This window comes from Rattus rattus, chromosome 15 (assembly GCF_011064425.1).
Source record: "Rattus rattus isolate New Zealand chromosome 15, Rrattus_CSIRO_v1, whole genome shotgun sequence".
NCBI classification, from domain to species: domain Eukaryota; kingdom Metazoa; phylum Chordata; class Mammalia; order Rodentia; family Muridae; genus Rattus; species Rattus rattus.
The window spans coordinates 66,729,469-66,754,621 of NC_046168.1; the positions used below are offsets into that span (position 1 = coordinate 66,729,469).

The 25,153-nt window shown below is 43.7% G+C and overlaps 1 protein-coding gene across 1 annotated transcript in view; it reads left to right on the forward strand.

Moving 5' to 3' along the window:
- Window positions 1-14,978, forward strand: part of Atp8b1 (ATPase phospholipid transporting 8B1) — a 135,545-nt gene extending 120,567 nt beyond the window's left edge. The window contains exons 23-28 of the mRNA XM_032885539.1: window positions 3,304-3,527; window positions 4,408-4,491; window positions 5,515-5,760; window positions 6,070-6,208; window positions 10,554-10,684; window positions 12,508-14,978. Of these exons, the coding sequence (XP_032741430.1) occupies window positions 3,304-3,527; window positions 4,408-4,491; window positions 5,515-5,760; window positions 6,070-6,208; window positions 10,554-10,684; window positions 12,508-12,732 (1,049 nt within the window). The 3' untranslated portion in view covers window positions 12,733-14,978. The remainder of the gene's footprint in view (window positions 1-3,303; window positions 3,528-4,407; window positions 4,492-5,514; window positions 5,761-6,069; window positions 6,209-10,553; window positions 10,685-12,507) is intronic.
- The last annotated feature ends 10,175 nt before the right edge of the window (window positions 14,979-25,153 follow it).

Here is a 25,153-nt window from a genome sequence, read left to right on the forward strand (position 1 = left end):
AATGTTTTGCCCCTGGCAGAAATTTCAAAGTCTCTCTCTCAGAGACTGCCCTTTCCCTGTTTTGTGCCTGAAGCTGTCTCACACAAGCTGGATGAGTGCTGCCTTTTCTTGGTCTTAGGCCCTGAAAATATACATGAATTGTGAGAGATGAAATAAAAGCAGAAAGCCCTAAATAATCAGTTTTGAGGGATTATGAAGGTGTGCTTCACTAGTAGGATATTAAAGCAAATTTGGTATTTCATAAAAATTTAGGCTTATATATATGTAATTTTATTTACATTATATGAGTATAATGTATAATTAAATATGTAGTATATAAATAAATAGTCATATTTATTCTTTGGCTATTTCATATAATATATACAAAATATTTGAGCATATTTACCCCCACCTCTCCAGTCTCTCCCCCCCTCAGAAGCCCCCTGCGTGTGTTCCCCTCCTACCTTCTATTCTTTAAAAAGGAATCCAATTTGTGCTGCCCATGTCTGTGTGGATGTGGCACACGGAAGCACAGGCAACCTAGCAGTAGCCACACCCCTGAAGAAAACTTTGTCTCTAACCCTCATTAGCCATCCCCCACCTGGCAATGGCTCCTTGTATGGAGATGAGACCTCATCAGACCCGACCCTCCCCACACCAGACTTACTGACTGCCCTGATCTTGTACAGGTCTTGTGCAGGCCACCGCAGCTGCTGTGGGTCCCTGAATGTATCAGCCATGTCCTATCCTGAAGGCGGTATTTCACACCACTGTCTACCCTTCCTCCAGCTCTCACATTCTTTTGGCCTCATCTTTCCCCGTGTTTCCTGAGGGTGTGGGTACAGATGTCCCACTCAGCTGAGCACTCAACAGTCACTGATCCTCAGCTCTTCCACCAGTTGTGGCTGCCCAAGGCACAGCCAACCCCAAAAAGATCTCTGCCCGAAGTCTAGAGCAGCACTCATCCATCGGAATGAACATAATAACTATTTGGAAGGCAATTTAAAGACACCATCTTTTAGCAAAACAACAGTACTGGGTTTTGTGTTTAGACTTTCTTAGGGGGAAACAATGTTGCCTCAGACTTCATTTGTCCTATTACTCTGTAAGCTGAGTCAGTGTTCATTTTCACACACTGCTCCACAGACTGCACCAGGGTCTAGGACAGATGCCTCCTTCCTAGAGTGGCTCTTGGCAGCCCACTGGGAATCTCTGTTACTTGTTCAGAAAGGAAAGAGGCCCATGGTTTGGTAGGAGACACAACTGGTTGTAAGCAGTATTTATCTGTTTTGAAAAGGGTATAAATCACTAAACGGGATCCAATTTATTCATCCTTCCCTCTCTCCCCTCTCCTTCCCCCTCTCCCCTCCCCTCCCCTCCCCTTCCCCCACCCCTCTCTCTGAATCAATCTCTCTCTCTCTCTCTCTCTCTCTCTCTCTCTCTCTCTCTCTCTCTTCTTTCTCCTTTCCTACCTCCTCCTTCTCTCCCTCCCCCCCTTTCTGTTAGACATACAATGTATAATTGAAAACACAGGCCTGGACAATTTCCTATAGTCTGCTTTAAAATTTGTAATACTTCGGGCCCAAGTCTGGTACAGGATTTTCAAAGCTTCTCTCTAGTTGGAAAGTGTGGGATGTGAAGGGACACCTTGGGGTTGGGGTGATGGCTGCTTGTGCTCTCCAACACATTGTCTCTAAAAGACCTCAGTGTCTTTGTTTACATTAATTTTTAAGGCCCAGACAATATTCTGGATCCTCTAACTGGAAAATGTATTTAATAACTATTAGAAGAATGAATGCTATTTTAGAAACCAGCTTCTCAGTGTGTGCTTGTGAATGTGGGCATGCATGTGTGTGTCTTAAAGCCAAAGTGTACCTTTGAAATTTGAAGAAAACATCCATTAAAATTGTTTTGATTAGGAATATTAGAAGACAAATAAAGCTAGCTTAAGAAAATTTTTCAGAAAAAAAGATCTAAGAATGTAGGTCAGTTTGTAGAGTCCTTGCCTATCGTGCACAAAGCCCTGGGTGACATCCATACCACCACATAAAGGAGACAGAATAGAATAGAGTTCCACCAAGAAGTAGAGTCAGGGGAATTGGGAGCTCAAGGCAATTCTTAGTTACGTAGTGAGTTACATGAGAGAAAACTTCAAAATAAAATCAATTTAAAAATAAAACAAATAAACAAAACCGTTAAAGATGTCCCACCCTGGCCAAGACGCCAGGCTGCAGAAAGACATTGGATTTAGGACCTAAAATTACCAGGGAAGCCTCATGTCTGTTGGTCTGCCTGCCTGCCTGCCTATCTTTCTTTTTTTTTTTTTTTTCTTTTTCTTTTTCTTTTTTTCGGAGCTGGGGACCGAACCCAAGGCCTTGTGCCTGCTAGGCAAGCGCTCTACCACTGAGCTAAATCCCCAACCCCATCCTGCCTATCTTTCTTACTCTCTCAAAGACCTTCAGGGGAAAAAAATTCCATTCCACACTAAGATAATTCTAGACACGAGGTGTAGTTGCTAATTCTAGGATTCCAAAGGGAGAGAAGAATTGGTCCAAACCCAGGTTTTCTATCAGTTAGGGTTCAATTCGGTACAGAAAACAGAACCTGGTAACGCAGGGTTGCAGGTGCCTTCAAAGGCTTTTAATGGACTGAAGAAATTTCTAGGCTGAGTAGCCTCTGGACCTTCTAGGCTGAGTAGCCTCTGGACCGTTTACTAGAGGAGCATCTACTTTTAGATCCCTCTAAAGAGCTTCTCAATCGAGAAGCCTTTACGGTTGCCCATCAGTATCTGGGCAGCTGGAAACTCTGCTCCAGGTATGTCAAAAAGGGAAGGAAATTCCGGGCTCCAGGTCATTTCAGTTTCCAAGTCATGAGTGGATCTAAACAATGGACCCCAGTCACAACGATACTAACTGCAGCAGAGTCTGGGAAAGTATGCTCATTTGCTTCCCTGCCTTACTACTTAGAACAAAGGGAGACAGGAGGTCACAGGGCTAGTTTTGCAGCATAAGTGAGGTGCAGCTGACTCATCTCTGGCCTATAAGGGTGCCTGGGGCTCACCCTGCGGGTGCAAGAGAGGGCTGATGTGTCAGGTAGATAATCCAACTGGAATTCACCACCCACGGGAGATCCTATCACAAGTATTTATGGAGTCCCATCTGGGCTTGGTCTTGCATACTTGTCCCTCTGAATTGAGATCAGGAGCTGGAGGCAGGGGATGGTATGCAAGTGTTTTTGTTTTCGTTTTGCCAGGGAAAGTCTTGTGCCGCTCAATGCTTTGCCTTAAAATGTCTGACCCGCCATTTCTTTTCCCTCTGCCTCCAGCTGCCCACATTGGAGTTGGAATAAGCGGACAGGAAGGCATGCAAGCTGTCATGTCCAGTGACTATTCTTTTGCTCAGTTCAGATACCTGCAGCGCTTGCTGCTGGTCCATGGCCGGTGGTCTTACATAAGGATGTGCAAGTTCCTACGATATTTCTTTTACAAGAACTTTGCGTTTACTTTAGTTCATTTCTGGTACTCCTTCTTCAATGGCTACTCAGCCCAGGTAATATAACGTTATCCCTTTAAAACTGTTCTTTGGGTAGAACATTTGTATAGATAAGATACTAGTTCTTTTAAACATTTTACGTATGTATATGTTTGTTTATTGTGTGTGTATCTGTAGATGCGGGGTATGGGGGCGCGGGGGCACGCGTGTCCATCTTTAGCTGGGCTCCAGGGGCTGACCTCAGGTCACCAGACTTGAGTAACAAGTAACTTTGCTGTGGAGCCACCTTGCCAGCCCTCCTTAACTAGTTTTATTTCAGTATTCTTTTTTGAGTATTAAAGACGTTTTAAATGTTTCAGCTCGGTTTCAGAATTCTAATTCATTTAACAGGGAAAAAACACTGTTGAACGTGCTGGAGAGATGCCTCAAGGTTAAGAGTACATATAATACAGTCCTTGCAGAGGACCTGAATTTGCTTCTCAATACCCATTCAGGTGGTTCATACTGCCTGTAACTCCCATCCCAGAGGATCCAAAGCTCTCTTCTTGTACCTGTGGGCACCTATACTCATGTACACATACCCATACATAGATGCACACACATACACATAATATTAAGATTTTTTAAGTCCTTTTTAAAAACTAAACACGGATGTTATTTTACTAGCATTATCAGTCAGAATAGAATTTTTTGCAAAACCTTATAGTATACACACACACACACACACACACATTTAAAGAGACAAGTTGGGATTGTTGCTATGGAAAAGCTTGTGGTGCATCTCAGTGCACAGACAAACTCTTATTTTGTAGGGCTAGCTGAGGGCTATTTTCTCCTCAGATAGGTCCCCACTTGGCAGGAGACAGTCCTGCATGGCGAAAGTAGACCTATAATCTGTCTTTGTGCGTGACACAGGGCTTCTATCTTGTGTTTGCAGACGGCGTATGAGGACTGGTTTATCACCCTGTACAATGTGCTGTACTCCAGTTTGCCTGTGCTCCTCATGGGGCTGCTCGATCAGGTAGGAGCCCGAGCCCTGGGTTGGGGTGATCTGGAAAGATCCATCTGCTGCCAGGGAGATTACAGAGAGCACCTCCAAGGATTCTTCTGGCTTTACGCACCCTGATGAGCCCTTGTACACCTGTCCAGCAACAATAGCTTTATGCTCTGTTCCAAAGAGAGTTTCTGGAGCTCACTGAGTTCAGGCAAAAGTACTCCCACTTTCCCTTCAGACAGATGACCTCTGAGAATCCAGCATGATTTATATGAACAACTTATTCAAAATGTAAATTTTAATGGTTTCCAAAGTTTATGTATCTAATTGTTAAATCATGTGTCGCCAGACAAGTTAAACTTTTTTTAATATTTGTATTTGTCTTCACTTTAGATCTCAATCACAGTCCCCACTCCCTCCTCTCTTCCCAGTTCCACCCTTACAAATCCCTCCCACTACCTCCACCCCTTCTAATCCGGGAAGGGGAGTCTCCCTTGGGTACCACCCCTCCCTGGGGCATCTAGTCCCAGCAAGTCTAGGCACATCCTCTCCCACTGAGGCCATTCTAGGAAGTACAAGTACCAAGTAGGGGGAAGGGGATCCAATAGCAGGGAAAAGAGACATTCCTCTCAATAGGTGGACAAGTGATTCTTAGGAAAGGGATAATTAATAAGAAATAAATTGGGATAATTAAGGATTAGCTTACCAACTTCTGTGTGAGTATTCTCCCTCTAGATTTGTAATAATGCAAATACACTCTCTTGGGAGGTTAGAAACTAATCTCCACATACTATTTGACATTACCAATCAATGGTCTTTACTAGCACAGTGATAAATCCCCCATAGGCCCTGCCTGTAAACACTAAGTGAACTAGAGCTGTGTGACTGACCTCTGCATACAGAAATACTGATCAGGCTGCCTGCCTGCCTTCCTAAAACACAGGGGCAGTTAGCAGCCGTTCACGAGATGCTCACTGTGGTGTCCCCGCATCCTGACCTGATAGGCAATACATGACAGATACATCGTTCTAATTTTGTTTTCTCTTTAAGGATGTGAGCGACAAGCTGAGCCTCCGATTCCCTGGGTTGTATGTAGTGGGACAGAGGGACTTGCTGTTCAACTATAAGAAGTTCTTTGTCAGTTTGCTGCACGGGGTCTTAACCTCAATGGTCCTCTTCTTCATACCGTTTGGCGCTTACCTGCAAACAGTGGGACAGGATGGAGAGGCACCTTCAGACTACCAGTCCTTTGCCGTCACGATGGCCTCGGCTCTAGTGATAACGGTCAATTTCCAGGTACGTGGCTTTCCTTGACCATGCCCTGCGTCTGTTGGAACCTGTACTTCTGCATCTAGGCGAGCGTGCCCAGCCATTCTCAGAGCCCCTGTCACTTTACAAAATGAGAATGTTCTCTCTGTGTTTCGTGCTAGCATGTTTCCTCTCTCTTGCTTCAGCCAAGGATGGCTTGGTCTCTGGGTGTTCACTGTTCAAACCAAACCAGACCCAGATTGCCAAATTGCCATTTTGAGAGTTCACGGATCCTCCCTTTTCCTGCTGTATTCTCCAAATGAGTGCTCCATTTCCTCCCCTCTGGTTTCCTAACAGATTGGCTTGGATACATCGTACTGGACGTTCGTGAATGCCTTTTCCATTTTTGGAAGCATCGCGCTGTACTTTGGCATCATGTTTGATTTCCATAGTGCTGGGATCCATGTTCTCTTCCCATCTGCATTCCAGTTCACAGGTTGGTGTTTCTCAGATTCTGAAAGTAAACACGGGTCAGTGTCCTTAGATTATAGTCTGACATAATCACCAGGCAAGTACACACATACCAAGAACGTGTATCTTTGCTAGTAAAAGTTAATATTCTAATAGGAATTGGATGGCAGTGGCTACCTGGAAGGGTCTAAGCAAGTTAAAGTCATAGTAAGACACAGCGGTGCATCTGTTAAAGATGATGGCTTAAATTAAAAGGCTTGGGCCAGCAGGATGAACCAGCAGGTAAATAACTGTGCCCACAATCTGTGGGCCCACATGGTAAAGAGGAGAAAGAATTTCTGAAGCAAACTGTCCTCTGACCTTCATCTGCAAATGTGCTCACACTCAGACATGTTCACACACACTCACACATGTTCACACACACTCACACATGCTCACATACACTCACACATGCTCACACACAGTCACACATGCTCACATACACTCACACACGCTCACACACACTCACACATGCTCACACACACTCACACACACCCACACACAGAGTCATGCACACACATGCTCATATACTCACATGCACTCTCAAACACAGTCACCTCACAAACAAAATAAACACAGAAATCAATTAAACCCTTTTAGATTTAAAAGTCAGAGCTGAAGAGACAGATCAGTGGTTAAAAGGACATACTGCTCTTGCAGGGGACCCAGGATCAGTAAATAACTGTGGTGGGCATAGTAAGTTACCTGCTGGTTTGTCTTGCTGCCCCAAGCCTTTTAATCTTTATGCTATCTTATTTAACAGATGCCCAGCTATGTCTTAATGTGGCTTTAAGACATAATTTTATACCCAGCAGTAGATGACCAACAGAAAATAAACTTAATGGCATTTTTGGAGGTTCCTTGTATCACAGTACTTTTTTGTCAGGGCTTTTTCTTTTTGTTTGTGTCTTATAAAACCTTTGTGAATATATTATGGTTTCCAGTTTTATGTTTTCATGAAATATCTGTGTATACGAACATGTGTCTCCGAATCTATGTGTTCCTTGTGCTTCTTTTTCTGTTTGTTTGTTTGTTTTGCCTTATTCCTGTTTGTTTTTATTTTATCTTATTTTATCATTATTTTTAGATGCCTGTTTGTATTTTAATGAGAGAGAGAGAGAAAAGGAAAGGGTATGGATTTGGGTGGGAGGGGAAGAAGTAGATCTGGGAAGAGCTGGGAGAGAGGAACCCTTCATCATATATTATATGAGGAAAAAGATCTATTTTCAATTTAAAAATTAAAATGAAATTCAAATTGTATTCAGTAAAAGATAATAAATAAAGCATAATTTTAAAGAAATAAAAAAAAAAAACCAGCAATCAAATTGCTGGGAACGGTGGTGTGTACCTGTAATCTAAGCACAGGAGGACAGTAGGAAGATTTCTCCAAGTTCAGGGTTGGCCTGGTCTGTGTAGTGAGCTCCAGGCCAACTGCTCTACAGCAAGGCTCTGCCTTTAAAAAAAATAAAAAAGAAGAAGCAAGAAGAGGTGGTGGGGGCAGCCATAAAACCTTCCTCCACTCCCACAAGACCTATGATAATTATGACACATTGAGTGCATAAATATTACTGAAATAATGTTTAATTTTTCCAAAACTATCTGAAAATACACAATGAACTATAAAACGCTTCATGTATCGTGACCAGGTGTTTCTACTTTAAGGTTCTTGATACAGAAACTGTAATACTATGATGGTTTTAATTATTTTTAAACGGGGTGTGGAAATAGGTCAAAGACAAGAATATTAAATTAAGTAATCCTATGACGACTTACTGACACAATGGAAACCTAGAACTCAGGAGTCCAACCCATCTTTGGAAATATGTATGTTGAACAGCAGTTCAATGAACAGTACCCAGAAGCCATGGCACCAATGATTTTAAGTATGTAAAACGCATGGCTTCAGCTCCAGAAGTTGGGGCTGGAGAGATGGCTCAGTAGTTAAGAGCACTGGCTGCTCTACCAGAGGAGCTGGGTTGACTCCCAGCATCCACATGGTGGCTTACAACCATCTGTAACTTCAGCTCCAGGAAATCCAGTGCCCTCTTCTGGCTTCCAAAAGCCCCAGGCATGCAAGTGATACACAGGCAAGCAAAGCACCCATATACATAAGATGTAAAGGTAAAGCAAAAGAAACAAAAAAAAAAAAAAACCCACAAACAAACAAACAAAATTTAAGAGCCAGAGGTCAGGGCAAGAACAGTGTCTTCTGGATCCTCTGCTATCTTCATGAACTCATGGAGCTGTAGCTGTCTGCACAGGATCAAGCCAGCCAGTATTTCTGTGTGGTGGGGGAAGGGGCTTGTGAATCCTCTGCCTCTAACTTAGTGGGACAGTTGATGGCTTCTGAGCAAGGGAGAGTTAGATTTCTTTAAGGGTGTCACCCCTTGCTCTAGTAAATGCCCGGTTCTTAAATATGTGGGTAGCACAAAGCAGACTTGAATGGTTATTAAAGGAAGAAAAGAGAGAGAGACAGAGAGAGAGAGACAGAGAGAGAGACAGAGAGAGAGAGAGAGAGAGAGAGAGAAGGAAGGGGTTGATCTGGGAAGTGTTAGAGGAGTGGAGTTTAATTATCATCAAAATACATTGTATATAGAATCAAACTGATATAAATACCACAATACAAAAATAAACATAAAACATAAGCTGGACATTGTGAGATTCTCAAGTAGTTTGGATTTATGATAAAACGAAAATTCTCCATAACTTTCATTTTGAATAGAAGATTGGGGACTTTATGGCCCATCGTTGGTTCAGAAACCCTTGTTGCTGGGAAAAGCTAGTTGCTATGGTAACCCTTTTTAATCTCTGGGCGGGGCTAGATGATTTTTGTTTTGTTTTTTTCTTACTCTTTTAATGCTTATTTAGAACATTCCTATATGAAGTGGATTTTTTAAATCTAATTTATATTTAGTAGTTTAAAAACAAAGACTCTGTGTGTGTGTGTGTAAATTTGAGTAAAGTTTAAAAAACTAGAAAGGAGAATAAGAGAGGGTAAAAATAGATGACAGGGAAGATGGAAATAGGCAAAGAATGCATGGGGTGTGGAAGAGCAAAAGACACCAAGTGGGGAAGAGGTTCTGTAGGGGTTTTTTTGTTTGTTTGTTTTTCGGAGCTGGGGACCGAACCCAGGGCCTTGCGCTTGCTAGGCAAGCGCTCTACCACTGAGCTAAATCCCCAATCCAGTTCTGTAGGTTCTTAAGAATAGCAGTAGGGTGGAAAGTGGGAGGTAGGTGATCAAAACCCACTGGGAGGCGTGGGGGTGGGGTGGGAGGACACCATAATGAAATACAATACCTTGTGTGCTAATTTTAAAAAAAGATAAAAGTTTTTAAAATTTAAAAATTAATTTCATGAACTCATATATAAAGTACTGAAAGCTTTGTGATAAAATTACCTCTAGATGTTGGGGAAGTGTATCTGATCATCTGCTTGCATCATAAAATCACCAACTCCTGTGGCGTGAGCATGGCTCCGGTCACACAGTGGGTTTTGATCTTGGGGCTGCCCTGGCTACTTGTGTTTTCTTAGGCAAATTTACTAAGCTCTCAACTCCTGGTGTGGCTTCAGAGGAGCTGCGGCTCAGCTCCCACCTCAGAGTAGATTGAAAGGCACGACCTATATAAAACGCTGTGGGCTGCCAGTTTTAGTGACAAATGTGTAGAGTTTTTGGACAAAACTAGAAGCTAGAAACTGCCTGGTTTTTAACATTTTTTTTTTCTGGAACTCTCTACTGCCAAATGATCCCAAGGACCTAGTGCTTGCAAAACTCATGCTCTACCTGTGAGCTCTGTCCCAGCTCTAATTTTCCATTGTCTGATGATGAAGCATTAACAAAAGCATCCTCCTCCTTCTTACGGCTTGTAGCAGACAGTTGACCTTTTTTGGCTTTGCTGGGTCTTGGTTTTTAAAATATGCATTCCTGCCAGGCAGTGCTAGTGCATGCCCTTGATCCCAGCACTCGAGAGGGAGAGACAGGTTGATCTCCGTGAGTTCAAGTCCAGCCTGGTCTATAGATCAACTTCCTGGACAGCCAGGCATGTACAGAGAAACCCTGTCTTGAAAAAACCAAACCAAACAACAGCAGTGAATCCCTGGCAGGGCATAGTGGATCCTATCTGCAATCCCTGCACCCTGAAGGGTCCCCGGTGAGACCCTGCCTCAAAAACAAAATCTGCAAACGGAAGAAAAGATGTCCATCTCTGGAGCAGTGTGGGGAGATAATGAAATGTTATAAACTGTTACCTAAGGTGTCTGCTGAGCATATGGAAGGCTAACCCTGTCCTTAAGCTAGAAGCACCTCTGTGAATGTTGCTGTGATGTTGTTCCAGGTACGGCTTCCAATGCCCTGAGACAGCCGTATATTTGGCTGACGATCATCCTGACGGTTGCAGTTTGCTTGTTACCTGTCGTCGCCATCCGTTTCCTGTCAATGACCATCTGGCCATCAGAAAGTGATAAGGTACACAGAGATGCGGGGCCTACCCTCCTCCATCTTATCTATTTACATTCCAGACATTGCCACCACTTCCGGTTCCCCCTCTCCTTTGCCTCTGAGAGGGCCCTCCCCACCCCTCATTTACCCCCACTACCCTCCTTATTTAAAGCAAAATGTCATAGCTGATAAGACAATCAATGTCTCAAAAATAATGTGTCATCTCCCCTTGCATAATGATTAGCAGACTTCAGGTCCCCTTGTTGAGCAATTTAACATTGCTTTTCCCATCACTCTCCTGAGGGGAGTATCTTCCTTATTAGTTTCATCTCGTGCTATAAGATGGCCACAGCAGTTCCTGGCATCATAAATGGGGACCAGACCTCCATCCTTTTCCTCAGGATCCTGGGAACTTTGAACATGCACTTTTCTCACATGTCATTTGTCAGAATTAGGCTGCATGTTGAACTAAAGGCCAACAAGATAAAACACCCCCTGTCTTATGAAGAATGTTACTGTAGAGAGAAGGGGTACTTACCTTTCTAAATCAGCATCCTGTAGAAAGGAGAGGGTGGATGTTAGGTAAGCAAGTGCCCAGGGGAACACTGACAGTCGATAGTGTTTGGTAAACAAGAGAAGAGATAGGACCTCGGTTCTGTAAGTGCAAGAACGAAGACTTGAGTTTGGGTTCCAGCACACACACAAACGACTTCACCTGGCGCCCTGCATCTGAGGAGGTGGGGGTAGGAGGATTCCTGGGGCTTGCTGGCCAGTCAGTGTAGCTGAATCTGTGAGTTCCAGAATTGGTTCTGTGACACATCCTGTCTCCAAAATTAAGGTAGAGGAGATTGAAGGAGACACCAGACATCCATCTCTAACCTCCCTAACTATGTATACACACATGCACAAGCACCTATACATGTGAACACAGAGAGAGAGAGAGAGAGAGAGAGAGAGAGAGAACAAGGAGGGAGGAGGGGGGGAGGAGGGAGGGAGAGAGAGAGAGAGAGAGAGAGAGAGAGAGAGAGAGAGAGAGAGAGAGAACAACAAGAGACAGACAGACAGGCTATGCTGTAACATGCCTTTGAGATTTGTCAACACGTACCAGTCTGCCCTGGGACTCACAGAGAATGTTAGCTTAGCGGCCTAGTTTGCTTTCTGTTGCTCTGATAAGCAGCACGACCAAATCGACACTGGGGTAGCAAAGGTTTACTTCATAGTATGATTCCCAGGTCACAAGCTACCACCAAGGGAAGCCAGGGCAGAAGGTCAGGCAGGACGATGGCGTCAGAAACTAAAGCAGGAACTGAATGGGTGCTGCTCACTGGCTTGTTCCCTGTGGCTTACTCAGCCTACTTTCTTACCTACCAGGGACCATCCGCTCAGGGGTGGAACCCTCACACTGGACGGAGTCCGCCCATATCAACCATTAGTCAAGAAAATGCCCTATAGACTTGCCTACAGGCCAATCTGATGGACGCATCCTCTTAATGGACATTTCTTCGCAAACGACTCTAGTTTGTGTCAAGTTGACAGGAAACAGCCACTACACTTATGAAAAGTGCGAGGCTTGGTTTTTCTGGAACTTTCGATACAGACCAGGCTGACTTCCAAGACACCTCTACCTTTTGAGTACAGGGATCAAATGCCTGGCAATAGTTTTCCAAAATCTACCTGGAGGATGGGGGAAATAGTTCCCAACCTCATGGGCTCTCTATGTCCCGTTAGTCAGTCTAGAAATTGGGGGTGTTTGCGCATACATAGGGCTGTAAAGCCTCTCAGTGCCCAGCTTCTATTAGCTAGGCGACCTGTGCATCTCAGATCTGTCTCTTCGTGTTTTCTTTATCCAGATCCAGAAGCATCGAAAGCGATTGAAGGCCGAAGAGCAGTGGAAACGGCGGCAGAGCGTGTTCCGGAGGGGAGCATCTTCCCGGCGCTCCGCCTACGCCTTCTCGCACCAGAGGGGCTATGCGGATCTCATCTCCTCTGGCCGCAGCATCCGCAAGAAGCGCTCGCCCCTGGACGCCATCATCGCAGATGGCACAGCGGAGTACCGACGCACGGTGGAGAGCTGAGGGGCACTGCTCTGCTGAGAGACCGGAGCTCTGGGAAAATGTCTTTTTTTTTTTTCTTTAATGAACAACTCAGGACTTTTTAAAAAAAAAAATAAACTGAGGTTGTCACAGTGACACTGATGACAATAACCTTTTCAATAAACTTCTAGGATTGTGCTCTTAAGCAGTAGCAAAGCCAAGAGACCACCTTTTATTCAGCTGATTGCCTCGCTGAGATTCAAAGGGAACGCTTCTTTCTTTTAAATCCAGGCCTAATGGAAGACGGCAGAATTTAGAAAAGTCTCCGTTTCAGCTTGAAGGATACTACTACACTACAAAGTTACAATCACACTCTCCTATCTCTGGCCTCAAGCACGGATTTCTCAGACGCACTCCTCCCTCTGCTTGTCACTTTTTAAAAAAGGAAGAAAGAAAATCTGTTTTTAACTCATGAGTGCAGTAACAACGGGTTCCTAATGTTTACCACCTGACGTGAGGTGGTTTAATGACTTTTTCAGGCCGGGTGATCAGGTTCCCTGGTTCTTTCTACCAATTTTCGAAATTCGAAACAAGTTTCCTTGATTGAATGATCAAGGGCAACATTTCATGCTGGTTTTGATTTACTACGAGGTTAAATAATGGATTCCATGTTTTTACTAGTTGGTATTTTCCTGGGCTACCAAGTGGTTTGACTCCCTACTTCAATTTTTTCCAGAAATGATTTTCAAAAGCTGAGGACGTTATCAACTAGTATTAAGTTCCATTTAGATAAGAGTGCATTTGTTGTGCAGTAAAGGACTGTAGATGATGAGAATGGGATGTGTGTTTCAGAAATGCTAGACGAAAGGGATTTGAGTGTTTTCAACACAAAGTGATACCTGAAGAGATGGACAAACCGTGATGTCAACATTATACAATGCATGCGTGTGGAGGAACACCCCATGGCAGGCTACCTTGTGGCTTGGTGGTAGAGTTGGGGGTCTTAGGTCCCATATCCGTACATCGCGTGGTGTTCCATAAATATGCACAATTGTGGGTCACTTAAAATTGACTAGAAAAGGACAGGACAACGCCTACTGAAAGTTTGCTTGTGGTTTCCTTTGGAAGACAATACTAGTTAGCCCTTCCTAGCTAGCCATTGACTGGATGGGCTCTGGGGGGGCAGGGACAAGAGTGTTGATGGGAACATTGTTACTATTACCCACAACAGAGGAGAATGAAACATAGAAAGGTGTATTCAAACTGCTGCCTGTGGCCACATTTAGCCAAGGAGAACTATGAATGTAGTCCAATACCAAAATGGTAAAAGTTACTTTTACTTAAAACACTATGAGATTGTGTGTGTGTGTGTGTGTGTGTGTGTGTGTGTGTATGTGTGTTGTGTATGTGCACTTATGATTCCACTGTTTGGTTCTTGAGTTGAGCTTTGTAGGTTGTTTGCCCCAGTGTCAGGAGCTTGGACCTACCTGGTAGGGGGAGTCTGTTGAGAAATTTCCCTTGTGTTTCTGAGAAGCAAAAAAGGGGTTCAGTATAGATAAGTTTAAGCAAACAAACTAAAAAGCCCAGAGGGCATTAGCGATACATTTGGAAATATTTTGCAGAGTTGTCTGTTGAAAAGAAACTGTGTCCCCCTTCCTAGAAAATATTCTATAAGAGTCTTTCAGAGCCTCGCTCTAGCTTACGTCTGAGACAAAAGTACAGTATTTTTTTTATTTTGAAAAAACATTAGGTGGTTAAGGAAAATACCCTTGAAAAGGTAACTTATCCCCTCCCCCATTTTATTTCCTTCACGAAACAGTCTCCCTATTCTACAGAAGGGGCCCACAGGTTACTTTTCTCCCTTGCAAATGTTCATAGCAGTCTGTGAATTCCAAAGAGGAAACCATATGTAGTTCATCTTCTATACACAGGACAGGAAAAATTAAATCGTACTTTTAGAATGCATTGAAAGAATGTACTTCTATCTCCTGGAGGTAAATTTCTGAAAGTTTACAACTTTACTATGTATATAAAAAGAATTGTACGTTTTTCCCTTTTTTTTTTTTTTTTTTTTTACAGAAAATTTAGCTTGTGAAATTTTGTCAGTTTCAGGTTTCGCTTTCGTTTTTTTTGAATGGCGGGAAGGGTTGACAATGCAAATGTGTCAAAGACTTACTGGGTGCAATATTAATAATTTAAAATGCAAATCATAAATTATTTCTATATGCTGTAAATCTGAGATTTAATGTATATTTTTGTTTAAAAAAATAAATGCTTTAGTAAAATATTTGGAATGTATAATTTATATATGTATATTTATGCATGTATTTTGTGGTTATTTATTCGCAGTGCTGGGATTTAACCTAGGTCCTTGTGAATGCAAATGCACTCCACTGAGTTACACTTTCCAGTTGTAACGTATTTTTCTAAGTTGGGGTGGTGGTGGTGGTGGTGTGTGTGTGTGTGTGTGTGTGTGTGTGTGTGTGTGTGTGTGTGGTCATTTTGGATGGGGAGCGGGTTTTAGCACGCCTTGTGTGTAACAGTGCCTGCAGAGGTCAGAAAAAGATGTTCCCCTGAAGCTGGAGTTACAGATGGTTGTGAGTTACCTGTTATGGGTGCTGGAAACTTCACTCGGTACCTTTGGGAGAACAGCAAAGATTGCTAAGCTATCTCTTTACCCCAGCTAGGTTTTGTTTTTCACTTGTGCCTTTGTAAGAATGGCCCTCATATATCCTGGACTTGTTTGAACTCCTCGGATAGTTATGGCTGACCTTGTACTTCTGAGCCTCCTGTGGCCACCTCCCAGTGCTGATTGTCAGCACGTGTCACCACTGTAGCTCATAAGCCCTGGTGAGTTACCTCCCTAGCTGGTGTGTGTGTGTTTGGTTGGTTGGTTTGAGCTTTGTTGCTACTGCTGTTGGTTGTGTTGTTGTTGTTGTTTTGTTTGTTAAGCGTAGAATACATACATGACAGAAGATTCTAGGCCTGTGATGGCTTCGGAAATGTGTAGGGCTCCTCTGGCCTGGAGAAATAGTTAGAGACCATACAAGATAGAAGAGACGTGGCTGAGGAAGGTAATTAGACTTTCAAGGAAGAGGGAATGGCTTTGATGGTGAGACAAAGTTGACTTAGTACTCCAGACCTCTTCCCCTCTGTTCCTTGGAAGGAGAGTAAGAGAAAGAAGTGGGCTGCTGTTCTGGAAATATGTGTGGAATAGCTGGCAGAAACACGGGCACATGGGGATGAGTGCAGAAGCTAACAGGGTCCAGGAGGAGCAGGTGTCCATGTCTGAGGTGCTGTGAGGATCAAGTGTGAAGAAGACCTCGGTGTAGCCCTGGGTAGGTCCTAGAAGCAAGGGGTGGTGCGACTTGCCAGCAAATTGTGATTATGCCATCAGGAAGGAGATTCTCTGGTGAGGACCTCTCTGGGAGTTATGGTTAGCAGTGGGTGATGAAGAGTGGCTGTCGTCAGGCTGTGGACGGGCGTGTGGGCTGAGAGGGGCCTGCTCTTGTTTCCTCAGTAGACAAACTGAGAAGAGCCGAGCAGCGGCAAAGCACTACAATGTTAGCGTTGGTTCAGGGGATATTCTCAACTCAACAGCGCCACCTAGAGGAACCCAGTCACATCGGATGGCAGATGCTGCTCGGGACTGGCATCTGATGCAGATGAAATGTGATAACAAAATGTACCCTAATGGAATCCAAATATGCTTCAAGAGGCACTGCCTTCCTGTGCAGCTTAGGAAAACTGTAAAATGGTTTCTAAAACTCCTGTCAGAATCTGCTAGCAAGTTACAGCTGCAATAAAAATTTTGGTGCGGTTATAAAACAAAACGGCCCGTCTCGATATTGAAGTGAGGGCTGGAGAGACGGCTCAGTGGTTAAGAACACTCGCTGCTCTTCCAGAGGATCTGGGGTTTGATTCCCAGCAACCACGTGGCAGCTCGCAACCATTTGTAACTCCAGCTCTCAGAGATCCGAAGCTCTCCGCTGGCTTTCGCGGGCACCAGGCACGCAAGTGGTACACAGACATGCGTTAAATAAATTGTTTTTAATATAAATAGTCAATTAATCTGGCAGCTGTATTTCTTTAACGTTACTGGTTTTCCAATAACCACACCCTTGAGCCAAATACTGGCAACTATTACTCCATTCTAAACCTTCAAGCTAGTAAGGCTTCCTCCTGGGCAATATTCCCATGTTACTTTCATTTATTTTAATATGTTCTTAATCCAGCTTTCTCCCCCTGATGTTCCTTCTGCCTCCACTTCCTGTCTCATTCTCTACCCCTCCTAGAATCACAAGGCCCACCTTATTCTCTCTAAAGTTCTGTGTTGGCTCACTGGCTTTTAAAAAACAAAAACAAAAACAAAAAACAAAACATTTTGAATACAGTGTTCTGCCTGCTTGGATGCCTACACCTCAGAAGAGGCCACCAGATCTCATCATAGATGGTTGTGAGCCACCATATGGTTGCTGGAATTGAACTCAGGACCTCTGGGGGAGCAACCAGTGCTTTTAACCTCCAAGCCATCTCTCCAGTCCCCTGACTCATTGGCAGAGAATGAGTGAGGAGCACTGCTTCTACAAATTTGAGGCTAAGAATAAACATAAAGCCATGTCCAGATTGAAACAAGATACTCGAGCAGAGAGATCAGCATCTGCATACACAAGGGTAACCTTTACACAGTGCACAAAAGCATATGCGCAGGCAAAAGACGCATCCACATAAAAATACCTATTAAAGAAAAGAAAAATGCTTTTCTAGAGCTATTTCTCCAGGTCTCTTTGTAAATGGTTGATAAGTATGTGGGAAGGTGCCAAGCTCAAGTCTTTGGCTACCAGGAAGGTGAAAATCGAAGTGAAGGCAGGCATGGCTCTGCAGGAGCTGAAGGAAGGTGTCTCGTGGTCAGCATCACGGTGAATCTGAGACCAGCATGAACTAGGGAGAGCCAGCCTCAAATAAATAAATAAGCAAAACTTTGCACTCAATATCGTAGTCATGATACTAAGAGAAAGTGGAGAAACTGGAATCCCCATCCTTCTGGGAACACAGAGTAGTATAATCACTGGGGAAGATCAGCTTGGCTTTGGCTTGGTCAGGACACCGTGAGATACATACTTGACAGTGTTAGAACCAGGACCTCAAGCAAACACTTACATACGAGGATTCATAGCAGCCCAGAAGTAGAAACAACCCAGACACTGCATCAGCAGGTAAAGGAATCAACAGACATGGATGTATACAGTTGGGATACAATTTGACCACAAAACAGAATGAGCTGTTGATCCATGCTACCAGATACACTTTAAATGGAGGAAGCCTCTGTCAGACTAGGGGTAGTGGGGTGGAGAACAGAGAACACATGTGTATGCAAGACAGGGTCAGCATAGTTTTTTAAATATATAAACACTATTTTCTTGTTCTTTAAAAGAAATCTGTGTGTGTATACGATGTATTTTGACCATATCCACCCATCAGTGGCCCTTCAACCCCTCCAATGTTCCCACCCCATCTCCCTCTAACTTCACATCTTTGTTGCTATTGTTGTTCTCAATAACTCCCTAAGTTTAATTTATGCTACCCATATACCACATAGTGCGTGGGAATGTGGCCATCTACTGGGGCATGAGCAAACTGCCAGCAGCCGAAACCCCAAAGAAGAGTGACTAGACTCTTCTGCCTGCAACAGCCATCGACTGCCAATAGACGATAGAGCCATCAACCGCTGATAGCTCCTCTAAGAGTGGCAGCATCTTGGAGGCCTTCCCCAACCATGCTGAGAGTTTGACTGGCTTGACCGTGTGCAGCTAACTACAGCTGCCTCGAGTTGGTGAGTGCAATCGCCACATCCTAGACAACAACGTGTGCTAAGCTTATACAATTATGTTGTGGGGGCTTATACACGATTGGAGCCAGCAGGGTTCCCTGGGAGATCCGGGCAACAGACTGACACTGCCTGCCTGAATCTGAAAGCTGGGAAGAGAGTAACTGGCCTTCAATGGACAGATCTAAATATCTGTATTAACCTTCAAAGCAATTTCTAGACTTGTTTGACAAAACAGGTGCCACGGGATAATAAAGATGAAATACAATTAAACCACCAAAATGGCCATGGGGGAGGGGCTCTTTATGGACAAATGATACGTTTTGGAATTTACGTTTACCTGTAATGAATTTAATAGAGGAAGATTGGGGCTAGGATTATAACTCACTTCGTAGAATGCTTGCCTAGCGTTCAGGAAGCCCTGGGCTCCATTCCTAGCCCTGGTATAAAATGTGGTGTGGTCAGGCATGATGGCACACACCTCTAATTACAGCTGGGGCAACTAGATCTTCGAGAGTTAAAGGCCAGCCTGATCTTCAGAGCCAGTTCTAGGACAGCCAGTGAGACCTCGTCTCAGAACAACAAACACCTAGTTTTGGTAGCAAATGCCTGTAACGTCAGCAGCACTGAAGAGGTAGGAGGTCAAAGGTCAAAGTTCAAGGTCATCCTTAGCTACATAGTGGGTTAGAGACCAACTAGGCCATGTGAGCCCCTATCTAAATAAATAGATATATTATTGAGATAGATGATAGATAGATAGATAGATAGATAGATAGATAGATAGATAGATGCTTTATCTTAAGAGAAAATATCTAGCAAGGCTTGGTAATGTACTGTTAAAACTGTGTGCAAAACAAGTTGTTTTATTATTGACAGAACTGAAGAAACTCTGATATGGGCAGTTTACAAATAGCCACTAAAATCTCAAAGCTATTACCCTGTGACATAGTCATTGGGCTCCCCAATTTCATTGTGCAGATGTATCTGCCCCCAAGGGAAGCCACATGTATGACTCTGGCACTACTGAAGAGTTTATAACAAACAAACAAACAAACAAACAAAAAGAACCAAGGCTAGAAATCAATGAGATGGGGCTGGCTAAATGAAGTTAGGTATCTTCTGATGACACTAGAATAGAAACCAAGGGAAACTGAGAATGGTCTACACAATTTGTTGTGAAGACAGAGGGCCAGGCTTAGAACTGTGGCAGACTGCTCGCTCCTTTCATGTGAAAGAGGTGGGGTTGGTGCACAGAAGTGATGTAATCCCAGCCAAAATCCCATAGATTTTCTAAGTTTCAAGGGAATTCTAAATCTCATCTGGGAATACAAAGACTTAGAAGGACTTATAAAACAACAGTGAAACCAAATTAAAGATGGAAGGTGTTATAGGTAGGATCTGAAATGTCTTTAAAACCTGTATGTTAAAGGCTTGGTCCCCAGCCTGTGGCACTCTTGTGATGGGGGGGCAGCAATCCTAAGGAGGTAGAAACCAGTGGAAGGAAGTTATGTGAGGAAATAGCCTTAAAAGAAATATGAGAGCCAACTTCCTCTCATTTTTAATCCCCAGTCACCACAAATGGGTCTGTTCCACCACACATTCCCACGATTATGCCTCCACAGACCCAAAGCAACAGGGCTAAGGGGCTATGCTCTGAAACTACGAGCCAAAATAAATCTTTCCTCCAAAAAAAAAAAAATTAACCCTCTCAGCTACAAGCCTGCAACCCTAAAAGGCAGTCAGGAGGCTAAGGCAGGAGGATCAGGAGTTCAAAGCCAGTTGGGCTACATAGCAAGTTAAGACCAAGCCAAAATACATAGCAAGACCCTGCCTCAGCAAACCAAAAGAAGCCCAATCAAAACGGAAGTCAGGTGTCTGTCAGTCGAGCAACACGGAGGGATGGATCACCATGGAGATCCAAGTGTGTCAAAGCTACAGCAGTCAAACAGGAATTGCACTGACCTGCAGATTGAGGAACATAAAGGAGCCCAGAAGTCAGGCCACACAAATGTGGACAGCTGGCTCTTGACAAGAGAACGAAGACAATTAAGTGGGGCTAGAACATCCTTTTCTACAAATAACATTGAATATCCACGAACAAACCAACGACCACGAATCCCCACTTTGTAGCAGCGTAGCTCTTCCTTACAGAAGTTTAAATAGACACTTGAACACAGACACGTACACATAAGAGAGAGAGAGAGAGAGAGAGAGAGAGAGAGAGAGAGAGAGAGAGAGCAGGCAAGCAGGCACATATACTACTCAATTGCATTGATCAATAGGGAAACATAAGAGGAAGGAAGGCAATAACATGCAGGATATTTGTTGTTTTTTTTTCTTTTTTTTCGGAGCTGGGGACCGAACCCAGGGCCTTGCGCTTGCTAGGCAAGCGCTCTACCACTGAGCTAAATCCCCAACCCAGGATATTTGATCAGACCGTGAACCCCAAGACTGTGTTATTTATTGGGGAAAAAACTGTTTTTTGTTGTGATGTGGCTCAGCCTTAACAAATACCTTTAAGCCAAAAGCTTTCTGCATGGATATTGTAAACAGGAATTAAGTCAACTATAGGTCAAGCAACTGGTTGACAGGAAGTGATCATCAGATTATTAAGAAATAATTATTATGGAGTTCTACTCAGCTATTAAAAACAATGACTTCAGGAAATTCTTAGGCAAATGGATGGAACTAGAAAATATCATCCTGAGTGAGGTAACCCAATCACAAAATATTACATATAGTATACACTCACTGATAAGTGGATATTAGCCCCAGAGCTTGGAATACCCAAGATACAATTCATGGACCATATGAAGCTCAAGAAAAAGGAAGACCAAAGTGTGAATGCTTCAGTCCTTCTTAGAAGGGGGAACAAAATACTCATAGGAGGAAATACAGGGACAAAAAGAGTAGAATAGGGCATCCAGAGACTGCCCCACCTGGGAATCGATCTCATATGCAGTCACCAAACCCAGTCACTATTGCTGATGCCAAGAAGTGCTTGCTGACAGGAGCCTTACTGATACAGATGAGGATGCTTGCAGCTAACCATCGGACTGAGCACGGGGACCCCAATGGAGGAGTTAGAGAAAGGACTGAAGGAGCTGAAGGGGTTTGCAACCCCATAAGAACAACAATATCAACCAACCAGACCCTCCAGATCTCCTGGGGACTAAACCACCAACCAAACAGCACACATAAAGGAACCCATGGCTCCAGCTGCATATGTAGCAGAGGATGGCCTTATCTGACATCGATAGGTGGAGAAGCCCTTCATCCTGTGAAGGCTCGTTTCCCCAGTGTAGGGGAATGCCAGGGCGTTGAGGTGGGAATGGGTGGGTAGGGAAGTACTCTTATAGAAACAGGGGAAGGGGAATGTGATAGGGGGTTTGCTGGGGGAAATCAGGAAAGAAAATGACATTTGAAATATAAATAAATAAAATATCCAATAAAAAAGAAATGAGAAAGAAGAAATAACTATTGAGAGTAAGAAGGAGTCAGGAGGAGGGGAGAAATGTGGGGAGGGACGTTCAGTTTGAAGGAAGGTTTTTGAGATGGCCTGAGAGAGGGACATTTGTTCTGGGACATAGGCTGGAAGGTCAGCTAGATGCTTTCTCTGCCTCTGTGCTCGGAGGCTTTCACTCCAGCTTCTGGCTCCTGAGTCTTCACTGGTAGAATCCAATTGAGATTTTTGCTTAAACACACACACACACACACACACACACACACACACACACACACACACACACACACACACAGCACACAGTATGGGAAAACCTTAGGGTAGGAAGTAGATTTGTTCAGTATCTTGGCTATAGTGATGGTTTCATATGTAAACACATCTGTTAAAAAATACCTTCGCAAAAGACTTTTCTAACTTCAAAAAAAAAAAAAAAATACCTTCGCCTGGACTGGACACTTTAAATATTTATGCTTTATCATACATTATTTTAAAAAGATGATGCAGGGAATGGAAAGATAGCCCAGTTGGTACTGATGCTTGCTGTGCAAGTTTGAGGACCTGCGTTTGAATCCCAGCATGTATGGGGGAGAGGGGAGGGGAGGGGGAGGGAGAGCGGAAAGGGAAGGGAAGTGGGGAGAGAAGGCAGGTATGGCCCATACCTGGTAACCACAGTATTGTGGGGGTGGAGACAGGATCCTTGGAGACCAGCATAGCTCCAAGTTCACTGAGAGACCCAGCCTCAAGGGAATAAGACAGATGATAATGCCAAACAGCTGATATACTTCTCTGGCCTCCACACTTGTATATGTGCACACATGCTTCTTTAAAGGGTATTTGATAGGACGAAGGGATGGCTCTGTTGGTAAAGTGCTTTCGGTATAAGAAAGAGGAGCTGAATTTCTTCCCTAGAACTCACATAAAAGCTGGCTGTGCTACACACACCAAACCTCCTACTGCCGGGGAAGTGGACACGGGACAATCCCTGGGCCTTGCTGGGCCTCGTTACTTAGCTAGTCCAGCTATATCAGCAGAGTCCAGGTTCAGCAAGAAACTCTGTCTCAAAAGATAAGACGGAGGGCTAGAACAGAAGATATTTGATGAGGACAAGACCTAAAATGGAAGGATCTTCTCATGCTTTTAAAACTAAAACGTGAACTGTGCCTAGATAATCTATTCCATATTCCACAACTTTAGTCTGAAATAGAACATTTTGTCTCCCTGTCCCTGCGTGTGATAAAACACCACGACCATAGTAAGTTATGTCTCAGGTCTCTGTGATGACCAATCCATTATCAGTCAAGATGGCTGCAGCGGCTGACTGTCAATTTGATCAGATTGAGAAATGACTAGAAGACTCGTAAGGTGTTCCTCTAAGTGTGTCTGTGAGGGTTTCCAGAGTTTCTAGATTCTAGGGCTCTGGCCTAATGAACATTCTAATGGATTCATAATAGGGGACCTTATAGAGAGGTGGCAAAAAGCAGAAAGTTGGCCATACTGGAGGAAACCCATTACTTGGGATGTATCCTTTGAAGCTCTCTTTCCTTGGCACCTCTGCTTCTGTCTTGGCACCCTTCTTTGCCTGTTACCCACAGTGTAAACTGTTCTGCTCTATCTCACCCTTCCCCCATGCTGGGTTGACACCTCTGATGCCATGGGCTAAATTATTCCTTTATTACCTTTCGTCACAGATTTAGTCACAACAATGTAGAGATGAACACAAAGACTTCAATGATAGGACGCACGGAAGAAACGCTCATAGCTTTAAAAGTACCACAAATTTCACCTCGGAACTTGACATCACGATACTTGGCCCTGTTGGTGAAGCATATACCTTGCTCACAGAAAGACATGAATTTGATTCGCCAGAATCAACACTTGAAAATGCTATATTGGATGGGGCGTGCCTCTAGGAGAGCCTAACTGGCTGTGGAGGTGCTCCTTGATGGGCGACCATTGACAGGGACACCAGAGAGGCTGGGCAGTGTGGAGGGTCTGCCTGTTTCATTCGGAGTGGAGTAACGTGAGGCTTCCTGTTTGCTCTGTGGTCGTTTCAGGAGTGCTTTGGCTATTCTGAGGGGGTTTTGTTGTTTTTGTTTTGTTTTGTTTTGGAGGAGTTGTTTGCTTTTTTGTTTTGGTTTGGTTTTGTTTGTTTGTTTGGTTTATATGAATTCTAGGTCTCTCCCCCCCCCCCCCCTGCTTTGAGGAAATACATGAGGTGTTTGTTTGTTTTTGTTTTGTTTTTTTTAATATAAAGCTTCGTGTATTCCAGCCTGGTTTTATTGTTATTTTTGGTGGGTTTTTGTTTATTTGCTATCTGTTTTAAGTTTCAGATTAAAAAAAAAAAACCAAATTAAAAAACCTACAGTAACTGTTATTTTCGAGTGTATCTAGCGTTGGGGTCCTAATTGCTCAAATTTATCCTCCTTAATGGGATATTAGGTTTTAAATGATTTTATTTCCTATTGTTCCTAGGTGCTTACAGACAAACGTGAAGCAGCTTGGGGAATCACCGAAGAAAAGGTACTCCAGGAATCTACAAAATAACTTGTGCTTAAATTTAACTCTCCAAGGCCGGAGGGAAGTTGAAGCTTCGGTGCCTTAAAATAAGTCCCTTAGTGATATCTCTCCACTGTCGTCTGCAGTACAGATGTTACACACTACTTTACAGCTTCCACACACTAAACCCCTCCCCAGGCTGGGATGCAGGAAGGGGACCTCACAATGATTCTTGCCTCTTCCCTCTGCAAAAATTGTTTTGTGGAGCAAAACACTGAGTGGAGCAAAAGTTCTTGGAAGGCATTTGTGAATTTGACTGGACCAGGTGAGGCGCCCGGAAACTGCCCGGTGTCAACATGGTGACGTCAGATTCGTTTGCCCTGAACTTAGGCAGGTAACTATGGTGAAAGTTAAATAGAGACATTAATTACCCTTTACAACATTCGCCCTGCACCACGAACCAAGTGGAGTGAGCAGAGAGGGCAGAACAATTCGGAAAGCGCATCGCAGGAACACGGTGACCACAAGAACAGAGCGCTCCTAGAATGACCAAAGCCTGAACAATGCCATTAATTAAACACAATTCAGTAGGCAAGTCAATCAATAAAGGGCACTGGCAAATTCCAGCCACTTTCTGATAGTGACTTTCTCAGCTACGCAGCAAGGAAACGTCAGCT